Source organism: Helianthus annuus, chromosome 17 (assembly GCF_002127325.2).
Source record: "Helianthus annuus cultivar XRQ/B chromosome 17, HanXRQr2.0-SUNRISE, whole genome shotgun sequence".
Lineage (NCBI taxonomy): Eukaryota > Viridiplantae > Streptophyta > Magnoliopsida > Asterales > Asteraceae > Helianthus > Helianthus annuus.
The window spans coordinates 13779786-13791592 of NC_035449.2; the positions used below are offsets into that span (position 1 = coordinate 13779786).

The following is an 11807-nucleotide window of genomic DNA, read 5'->3' on the forward strand; positions in this document are numbered from 1 at the left end:
TCAATACATTATTGGACACAAAATTTCGAGGTGTTACATCCTCACCCCCTTAAAATAAATCTCGACCCGAGATTTACTCAAACAAATAGGGATATTTCTCTTTCATCGTGGATTCAACTTCCCACGTGAATTCGGGACCTCTCCGGGCATCCCATTTAACCTTTACTATCGGCACATGCTTTCTTCAAAGCTTTTTCACCTGTCGGTCTTCAATCGACAAGGGCTTCTCCACGAACTTCAAGCTCTCATCTATATGCACATCTGTGTGTGGGATCACCAATGATTCATCAGCGAAGCACTTCTTTAGATTGCAGATGTGGAATACATTGTGAATTCCATTGAGCTCTTCTGGTAAGTTCAATTTATAGGCAACTGACCCGACCCGTTCGATAACCTCGAAAGGTCCTATGTATCTCGGGCTCAGTTTACCCTTCTTACCGAAATGCATCACCCCCTTCCAGGGTGATACTTTTAGTAACACTTTTTCACCTACCTCGAAGTGAAAATCATTACGCTTTGGGTCAGCGTAACTTTTCTGCCTATCACGGGCAGCTTTGAGACGTTCCCGAATCTGGACAATCTTGTCCGTTGTTTCGAAAACTATCTGTGGTCCTGATAATTGGACCTCTCCCACTTCCGCCCAACAAACAGGCGATCTACACTTCCTACCGTATAATGTCTCGAAAGGCGCAGCCTTTATGCTGGTATGGTAGCTATTGTTGTAGGAGAATTCGATTAGGGGTAGGTTCTTATCCCAACTACCACCTAGATCGATAGCACATGCACGCAGCATGTCCTCTAACGTTTGAATAGTACGCTCACTCTGACCGTCTGTCTGAGGATGGTAAGCCGTACCAAAATTCAAACGTGTGCCCAAAGATTGCTGGAAGCTTTTCCAGAAGTGAGACGTGTACCTAGTATCTCGATCAGAGATAATAGACACGGGTATGCCATGTAAGGCCACAATCTTATCAACATATAACTGGGCTAATGTGTCGGAGCTATAAGTCTCTTTTATGGGTAAGAAATGAGCTGACTTAGTCAGTCTATCGACTATAACCCATATCGTGTCATTTCCCTTGCTCGTCTTTGGTAACTTGGTGATAAAATCCATAGTTACACACTCCCATTTCCATTCAGGAAGTTCAGGCTGTTGTAGCAAGCCGGATGGCTTTTGATGCTCAGCCTTGACTTGCGCACAAGTCAAGCATTTGGCTACATAAGCGGCTACAGACTTTTTCAAGCCTATCCACCAATAATTTGCCTTTAAATCCTGATACATTTTGTCTGCTCCAGGATGGACAGAATATTTGGAACTATGGGCTTCCTGGAGGATAACATCTCGTAGTCCTCCATAAACAGGAACCCATATTCGCCCATTCAATCTCAAGAGTCCATCCTTGTGAAGAGTTAACTGCTCCTCAGTTACTCCTAACTTTTCCTTAGGATAATTAGCTTCTAACACAGCCTCTCGCTGTGCAGCTAATGTCCTTTCAATCAAGTTATTCTTTACTTCCATTCTCCTAGCATTGATTCGGATGGGTTTCATCCTTTCTTTTCGGCTCAGGGCATCAGCGACTACATTCGCCTTGCCGGGATGGTATCTGATCTCACAATCGTAATCATTTAAGGTCTCCATCCAACGGCGTTGCCTCATGTTCAACTCCTTCTGATTAAACAGATGTTGAAGGCTTTTGTGATCTGAATAGATCACAAACTTGATTCCGTATAGATAATGCCTCCACAGTTTTAGTGCGAATACAACGGCACCCAACTCCAAGTCATGGGTGGTGTAATTCTTTTCGTGCACCTTCAACTGTCGTGAAGCATAGGCAATAACCTTGCCTTTTTGCATGAGCACACACCCCATGCCAGTGTGTGACGCATCGCAGTAAACTACGAACTCTTCCGTACCTTCCAGTAGTGTCAACACAGGGGCGTTGCTCAGCTTTTGCTTTAAGATATCAAAGGATTCTTGCTGCTTAGGGCCCCAAACAAATTTTTCCTTCTTCTTGGTCAAAGAGGTTAAGGGCGCAGCAATCCTTGAAAAATTTTCAATAAATCTCCTGTAGTATCCTGCCAATCCCATAAAACTATGAATTTCGGTAGGCGTCTTTGGCTCCTGCCAATTCATGACCGCCTCTACCTTAGCGGGATCCACCTGGATATCACGTTCGCTTACGACATGTCCAAGAAATTGGACTTCTCTTAGCCAGAATTCGCACTTGGAGAATTTGGCATAGAGTTTCTCGCGATGCAGCAATTTGAGAATACATCGTAGGTGTTTCTCATGGTCAGCTTTGTTCTTTGAATAGATAAGAATGTCGTCGATGAACACGATGACAAATTTGTCCAAGTATGGCTTGCAGACGCGATTCATGAGATCCATGAACGCAGCCGGTGCATTTGTGAGCCCAAAAGGCATCACTAGGAACTCGTAGTGACCGTAGCGAGTCCTAAATGCTGTTTTGTGTACGTCTTCATCTCTGACTTTCAATTGATGGTAGCCCGACCTCAAGTCGATCTTTGAGAAATAACTAGCCCCTTGTAATTGATCAAACAAGTCGTCGATCCTTGGCAATGGGTATCTATTCTTTATCGTGACCTTATTAAGTTCACGATAGTCGATGCACAGCCGCATCGATCCGTCCTTCTTCTTAACAAACAGGACAGGTGCTCCCCAAGGAGATGAACTAGGCTTGATGAAACCTTTTGCCAACAGTTCATCCAGTTGAGTCCTTAATTCCTTCATCTCAGTTGGTGCTAGTCTGTAGGGTGCTCTAGCAATGGGAGCCGCTCCAGGAATGATATCTATCCTGAATTCCACTTGCCTATCAGGTGGCAACCCAGGTAGATCTTCGGGGAAAACTTCTGGATACTCCGCAATGACAGGAATGTCCTCTATCTTTGGTTTGGGCTCTTCTATTATCACCTGTGCCATGTAGATGACACCGCCTCTTCTTAAACATCTAGAAGCCTTGAGCATAGATACATCCTCGGGCAATCCATACTGCGTATCTCATCGAATGGTAAGCGATTCACCACTCGGAGTCTTTAGCACTATTTGTTTTCTGTTACAGACGATCTGGGCCTGGTTGTGGGATAACCAGTCCATGCCCAGAACGATGTCAAAACCAGCCAGATTAAAGGGAAGTAGAGATAGAGGAAAAGAATGGTTCTTAATGGATATCATACATCCATCTAATATAGTGGAGACGGTTTCTACCGTGCCGTCTGCTAGCTCTACCTCGTATTTCACATTTAGGGTTTTGACAGGCATATTCAACAGTTTACAAAATTTTTGGTCTACGAAAGATTTATCAGCGCCTGAATCGAAAAGTACTCTTGCAAAGACATTATTCACGAGAAAAGTACCTGTGATTACGTTGTCGTCTTGCAAAGCTTCCTTCACATCCATTTTGAAGACTCTAGCGTTATTCTTTTTGGTTTCTTCAGTCTTCTTGGCAAATTTGGGGCAGTTGCTTTTGATGTGCCCCTTCTCACTACAGTTGTAGCAGGTCGCATCTTTAATCTTCTTGCAGTCCACAGTCTTGTGGTCTTTGGACTTGCACAGTCCACAAGTATACGACTTTGACTGGGACTGTGAGTTTGACCCAAGCCTGCATTTCCCAAAGTGGAATTTCTGGCAGTTTTTGCACTTGGGCTTCTCTCCCGATTGTTGCCCATCTTTCTTCGATTCTGTCCCTCTCTTGCCATCACCGTTCCCACGGTGCTTCTTTCCGGACCTTCGTGAGGTATCGTCCTCACGCTTCCTCTTCTCGGCTTCTTTGTTCCTCAGCGATCTCAGTCGAACCGCGTCCATTGTGAGGGACAAAGAGAGGTCAGTTACAGACCTGAAGGTCGTTGGCCGAGAGGCCTTCACACTTGCCTTTATCGCGGGTTCTAACCCCCCGATAAAACGAGCGATCCTCCTTGGTTCCGGGGTTACTAGATATGGAACCAAGCGAGACATCGTGTTGAAGCTCGTCAAGTAGGCCTGGCAGTCCAGGTTTGTCATCACCAATGACACAAAATCGGACTCTATCTTCTCCACCTCATGTTGAGGGCAGTAATTTTCTTTGATGAGAGAAACGAATTCCTCCCACGTCATGCTGTATAGCACAGTCTTTCCCGAGGCTTGAACCAACGCCCTCACCAAGCCAGGGCCTCGCCCTTAAACGATTGCGACACAAACTTCACTACGTCCCTCTCCGCACAGCCACTGATGTCCACCACAGTGTCCATCTCATCCAGCCACGTCATACATTCGACGGCACCTTTCTCCCCCGTGAAGTCTCGGGGTTTACAAGACACAAAGTACTTGTATGTGCAGCCCCTGGCACGGGAAGCATCAGTATACTCCCTTTCCCGACGAACACTATTTTCATTTGACGAGTGATTGTCGTCGTCTTTCTTGGGCTTGGACGAGTGGTTATCGTCGTCCTTCTTGGGCTTGGATAGTGGTTTGATGTGGGATTTTGAGTGTGTCTTCGGCTTAGAGGGTGGTTTGGACACGGTTCTGCTTCGAGATTTGGTATATTGTCGATCTAGAGCTGCCTGAACAGCGTTGTCGACAAGAGCCTTTAGTTGAGCGCCCGTTAAATGTACTTGGGCATTATCATAATCATCTTCACTTGTATGACTATTTTCTCCATTAGGATTCGCCATAGTAGCTTGTATCTGCTGCAGAAGATAATGAAAATTCTATTCAGGAGTTTATTATTGAATTGTCTTTCATGGCAATTCATTAACCATGGTAACGAAGACCATATCTGGTTAATTTGTTACTCACTTTTCATTTTAGGATTTGAACATACTTATCCTAATTACAATATAACATTGTTAGTGGCATAAAAGCCTAGTCACGAGGACATATATAATATTAGCCGAGATTCCAGAGAATCAAGGTATGAAGGTTTGAACCGTAGTTCTTTTACCCCCTTCTAACAGGGAGACATAGACCACCACTGTCTTTTGTCTTATTATGACAACAATTATGGCCCGTAGGCACTACATCACTAATGGATGTTTAACAAGTGATCACCTTTATTGGTGATTTAACCCATGATTTATTATATCATTAATGTGGGTTTTGGAATCCTTTAAAGGATTTTTGTATAAGAATGACGTGTGCGATTTTAACGAATCACATCTGTCATGAACGTTAACATGTTCACAGAGGTTAACAAGGAATCTTAATCTTTTAATTAGGTCTTACCATCTTGGCCGGATCTTATACAGACACCTGGCTAGGTTTCACTTTTAAGATTCTTTATTTAGGCAGATCAAATTAAAAGGAATGATTTTGATTTATTCCATATATAGTAATAACAAAATGAAATTCATAACATAACATTCCAAAACTTTAAATACGATTACACATTGCCCTAAACGGGACTTTTAACAAGTACATACCTACATAGAGGTTAATAAAAAGACAAGTCCACGCAGGGACTAATACTAGATAGGTGTCCACGCAGGGACTAAAAGATAAGTCCACGTAGGGACCGAAATACGATAAATGTCCACGCAGGGACTAAATTGTAAGTACAACAATCCATAAGGAGACTAAGGGTCTCGTTTCTTCTTCTTGCCCTTCAGTAGGTTTGCCAATCCCTTGAGGAATCCTCGGTGGCTCTTACGTTCTTCCTCCAAGTCTCTTTCCACACGGCTCAAACGGTGGAGTATTTCTTCTTGTTCAGGTGGGGAAAAACGTGGTTGTGGCGCCGGTTGCGGAACTGGAGGTCTAGGAGGTGCTGGATACCCATGAGCTGAGTAGTCCGGTATTCCCATGTTTCCATATGCTCCGTCTGGATATCGGGCATTATACCTAGCCCCTACCACATATGGGTCTTGCTCATAGTTGTAATTGTAATGAGCGTGCGACGATGGTTCGAACGGGTTGTATGCCGATGGACCCATGTACGCAGGTATTGGGTGGTCATACCCAAACGGTGGCGAAGACGGTGCAACTGGTGCGGAGTTCGCCTCCTGTACTGGACTTGCAGGTCCTTCTTCTGGTAGTGGCGGGTAGTGGCTACTACTAGAGTGTCGAGGGGTGCTGAAGTGGAAATCCCCTCCTCCTCGTGTGGACATACGGGCATTTGTCCTCCTACGCCTTGGCGGATCAGGCATTACTAGTTGTACCAGTGGCGGAGGTGGTGGCGTTACTGCCACGAAACGTGGATCCTCGAAGGGATCTTGCGGATGTTGCGGCTGGTGTTGTGATGTCTGATGAGATGGTGTGTGGTACCACTCGTGTTGATTAAACAACGCCATGAAGCTATCTGGTCCCTGATAGGGTGTGCCATGAAAGGATGACCCATCAGAGATTTCTATTGGATGCGTGGGCGTACCACGAGCAGGTTCTGTCGGATCCGTGTCCTCGTCCATATGGTCTTCGGAGAAGTGATCCTGTGGTCCTAAAGGGACAAAACCAGCAGGCTCCTGAATGTAGTCAGCTGGGTTAAACTGACCTCTGAAGTATGGAGTAGGGTCTTCAAAATTGCGGTGCGATACCGAACGCTGTAGAGGCATGTAGGAGGGTTGAGGATTGTTGGGATCATTCTCGGAATCTGGCCCGAACGAGTGCCGGTACGATGGCGTCGAGTTGTGCGAGGTAGAATGCCTCGCAGGATCGAACAGGTTTCTCCGTCTTTGCGGTTCTTCACTCCTTGTGGTCGAAGGAGCTCGTGTATTTGAAGGTCCAGCTTCGTGATCGTTGTGAGTAACGATCTCTCCTCTGCCTCTTCTTCCTCTTCCTCTTCCTCGGAAAATCACAGGTGCCATATTTCCTGCTTTCAAAACTATTAAAAATCACAATAACAATAAAAGACAACTTGGAATAAAGAATTCGAATTTGTCCTATGTTCTTGTCTAGACTCAAGTATGTGCAATTGTGTCACTGAGATTAAACACGTTAGGATAGTGTTTAATTCACTCAATGTTGGCTCTGATACCAACCTGTCACACCCCGATTTCCACGTGTATCACCGGTGGGCCCGGTGGGGGATTACCGTGACGTAGTTGGCAACAATATAGTCAAACCACACAATAATATGAATGCACAGCGGAAGCATAAAGATAAATATAATTCAACCTTTGATTGTAATATCAAGTGTATCACAAATAGTCGAATGGTATCCACAAGGGATCAAAATAATAATAAAAATATTGTTCAACAGACAAGGCATCAAAGCTTGCGAGACTTCTTAAGATGCTAAGGAGCTATTGCCAGCCGATTACGTGTAGTACCTGCACTTAACCTTTTTGGGAAAATACGTCAGTTTACACTGGTAAATACATTCAGCCGACACTTTTGAAAATGTTTATTAAAATTGATTTGAATGCACAAGGCACAAACTCTTTTATAACTTGGGAGAATTATTTAATATTATAATCTTGTGAACGAATTACATGTTCCTTCTTTGCGTTCAGTAGCCCGGATCTAGTCCGGGTTAAAGATCAATAGACACACCACTTTGCGTAAAACCGTGGTGGGTAAACCAATGGTTACGTCTTTTATTAATATAGACATAATGCCGGGTGTACGCCTACACCCGGTTGTCGAGGTCGTGGCCATTTCGTAAAATGATGCCTAGGATATCCGGGACATGGTCATTAACCCCCCAAAGGCTTTTAAGTAACAAGACTGTTTAAATGAGCCGATCAAATTATTCAATTAACCACCTAACGGTGGAAGATTTGATGCTCAATCAAGCGGTATTAATATACCGTAACCCAAGCCCGTAATACGGAAAATAAGTTAAAAGTATTTACCTTTGCAAGTATTGTCCTTAATCGGTTAAATCACAGATATCTTTTACTAGGGCTCCTATTCTGGAACGAAGGTTTTAAAAATAACCTATTAGAATCCTAACGGGTCATTATATTAGCCGTAGCCTAGACCGTTCAGTTTCAAGGGATAGATACGGTTTAATCGCGTGAAAGGCGAAAACCGAGAATGGAATGTGATTCTGACCCAACAAGTTCGAAGACTTGTTTTATATGGGTTCAATATTCACACTCTGGATTTTGGGGTCAAAATAATATGGTTTGACCCGTATCGGCTAATTTTGTAAACTAGTTACATAAGCCGATTCGTGCGCGCAATAGGCGCATCGGGTAACCGTAAGAGTCCTACACTTGTTTCCTGAGTCAATATGCTTTAAATAGGTTGTGGTATCAGTAGGATACCTTCCGTGATGCCCGTAACGAGTTTAAGTTTATTATACGCCCCGTAGGGGTTTTCTTGTCATTTTAAAGGCTTTTAAAGAGATTTCTGAGTTCTACAGGAAATCTGAGTTTCCCGATTAGTTTATAAAGTTCAAAATACTTTATTTATTATTTAAAATCAGTAGCAACTGGAATCGGGTCAAAAGACCTTGTAGAACTCAAGTTTTGGCCGAAAAGGGCATATTCGGTATTTACCGAACCGTAGCCATAATCGCAGGTTATGAGCAGGTTAAAATTAATTAAAAATCTTTAAAAACCTCAAAATATTATTTCACAACAGTGAGTAAAAGGTTTGGTGACGAAATCTTGGTTTAGTTAGGCGTTATGCTAATCGCGCCGTTTATTACAAAAGTTTACTTTAATTGCGCTATTTAGCATAACTCCTATTCTAGACCTCGGATTGACGTGAAACTTTACGGACATGCTTAGAATTTAGTAAGTAAGGTCATGGTCCCTTCACGTGTCCGAAATACTCGTTTTATTTTGAAAAGGGCGTTACGGTCAACTTTTAAGCAATTAACGGAAATGCGTAAATAACTCGGACAAACAACGAACCGGTCACAGAGGGTGATACCATCACGTGACCTGGTCCTAAGAGAGTCCTAAGGCATACCTACATTGCACTAAAACGGGTCAGAACTGAAGTCAAAGCAAAAGTCAAACTTTTGCGACATTCGGCTCCGAACCGGGTCAATATATCAAATGGCCGAATCAAACGAGTTTAGACAAGTTTATATACTTAATATCATGTTTTATAAGTATTCAAACAGGTTTCATATCATCTATATTACAGATTATGCAAGAATCGCAAAAATGGCTTTCTGTTGACTTTTTAAGTATACGTTTGACTCGACATTTGAACTAGTTAGAGTGGTGATCAGAGGGAACCCTTTTAGGGGTTTATTACCCATACAAATACCAACTTATAACTACTTTTGATCTGAGATATGACTGAGCCATTAAGGACTTATCTCGAAGTCAAACCGTAGTTACGACGGTTTGATTTTTAGCTATATATCTAAGTAAAACTAAACCACGAAGGATTTAAACAACTTACAGAAGCTTGAGCACGATTTAGGATGATAGAATAAAGCTTGGAAGCTCCAGAGATGATCAAAAGAATGTGTTTTGAGGTGTGGTGAACTAATGCACACAATAGGCCTATTTATAGTGCAAAACTTGGTATGGGATCATCACAACTCAGCCTACCAAGCATCATGGATGTTCAGCAGGTGGCCCTGAGTGCTAGGAGGCAAGTAGAGGGCACCCATGCCTCATTTATTGCACATTTGGTCGTTCACTAGCTCAAAAAGCAAGTTAGTCCAAACTTTCTGCATCTGGGCGGTTCACGCGGCCCGCATGAAAGGATCATGTAACATGTTCGCGGGTCGCCTGGGTTTATAAGACAGAACGCGTACATGCAGAAGGCTCACGGCCCGCATCAACTTGACCATATCTTTTACGCGGCCCGCGTTAGGTTAAATTTTCAAGTTTTCTAAATCTTTTATAATCATTGCCAAAATCTTTGTAATTAATAACGAAATCTTTGGTAATTAATAACCTGACCTTTCGGGTTTGAAGGGGTAACTTTGCGATTTGACCCTCGATTATTTACAACTAAGGGCCTGTGTTGTTTACCCATATTGTTAAGCCCCCTGTTAGTTTGTTAATTATCTGGAAAGCCTTAACTTTCATTGTTGACGCTTTTAACCCCTCTCATACGAATTTGATCATAACTTTCTCGTTTTAAAACGGAACTTCGCGGAATTTATATACTACATTCTAGCGAGCGTATTTTACTGTTACAAAGCCTCGGGTACGTCAAAGGGTCACTCAGAGGTATAATTAAACATGTTGACACAGTTAACCCCCTGTAGCTTGTAACCTCTCACTTTCTTCCGCGTTTCGCTTCCGTACGATCCATGATTTATTCGTTTGAAGGTACGAGCATCGTTTAGGGTTACTATACAGTATACTTACCCTTGTTTGACATTTATAACCCTCAAATTTACATACTTTCAAGGTTTGTCAACTTTAGTCCTTTATTCAATATTAAATGCCACGTGTAAACTCAAGACACGTGTCAATACATTATTGGACACAAAATTTCGAGGTGTTACACGGTTACTCTTTGTGTACGTTATGGAGTCTCCACTCCATGTTGAAAGCTCTTTCAAATAGCATGAGCGTTGAAAGTCTTCAATTAGACTAGAGCATTAGATGTTTTTCTTTTTTCAAAGGAGGAATGAATGGAATGAAGAAAAGAAGAGAGGAGGAAAGTGGTTCACTGGAGTTTGTCTCTCAAAAATGGTTATTATCTTGAAGGTCTTTTTCTCTATTTTATTTCATGGTATTTAAGCCAACAAACAAGAGAATTAGGGTGTTAAAAAAAGAACCCCAAATCTGCTTGTTTAGAGAGTAAAACTGTTCCTGTCTGCTTTTTCTTTTTTGATTGATTTTATGACCGATAGAAATGGAAACTTTTTATTAGATGCCTTATTAGATGCCCTATACCCACCCTCTTTGGTAGATCCTAACACGAATTATGTACACTACACAATGAGGATCACAATCATTGATACAGTTTGGATACCAAGCTATCTTATCAATATATTTACAAAAAAGTCTTCGACGTAGTGATGAAATTGTGATACATAATAATCCTATTTTTTTTCATTACTAAAGAATCCTATAAAATCTTTCTATTTATCCTTTGAATTACTCATATATCCTATGAATTTCATTTCGCACTGGAAACTATTGTAGGAGAAGTTCGAATCCGTTCCGTTCGGATATTGATCGGTCTTGGTTTGACATGGTTTACGCGTTACTGGTTCCCGGAAGAGTTAATATCTCCATTAGCTAAACCCTTTCTTATTCTTACCTTGCCTTTGGACTCGTATTTTGGTCGTACACAATCAACGGAGGCCTCCCCGACATATCTTGCAACGTCTTCAATAGCATGCTCTTACTTCGTCTTTCCCTTAATAAGTCATCAAATTTGGTGCTTTTTGATCCCCAGTTGCTATGGGGAACAAAGGACGAAATACAATCGATTCCTCCATTTAAGTGGTTCTCGCTTCTCCTTGTTCCTGTTCCTAACTCCTCCCCGGGTAGTTCCCAATGTTTGGCACTTTCCATACTTTATGGGTGCAACATCAACAAATTCGCTCATGATCAAGTTACAACCTAAGATCTATGACCATATTATGTTAACTATTCGTATTTCGTTCATTCCACCGGTATGCTCCCAGGTACCTGTAATTGTGATCCGTTTGCCAGAACCAAGGGGTCTTTCTGATATATATATATATATATATATATATATATATATATATATATATATATATATATATATATAGTGGAGAGTTCAAATAAGAAGAAATTTTTTGTAAGAAGAAAAAAGAATAAATTTCAACCAATAAGAATGCTTTATTTTACTTCATTTAATATAAGTATTTAATATAACTATAAGGGTATAGTGGTAAATCTACATAGGTAATTAATTTGTAGTCTTCCTCTTTAATAACTAAATACATTAAATTTTTTGTAACTTATCTTCAAAATATATA

General features: G+C 41.8%; 1 protein-coding gene across 1 annotated transcript; it reads left to right on the forward strand.

The window, feature by feature from the left end:
• Positions 1-10952: 10952 nt before the first annotated feature.
• Positions 10953-11537, forward strand: LOC118488791 (uncharacterized tatC-like protein ymf16; the record flags this gene model as incomplete). The annotated part of the gene is made up of 1 exon (XM_035986143.1): positions 10953-11537. A coding segment is annotated over one exon (585 nt), but the record flags the coding sequence as incomplete, so codon positions are not given.
• Between the last annotated feature and the right edge of the window lie 270 nt (positions 11538-11807).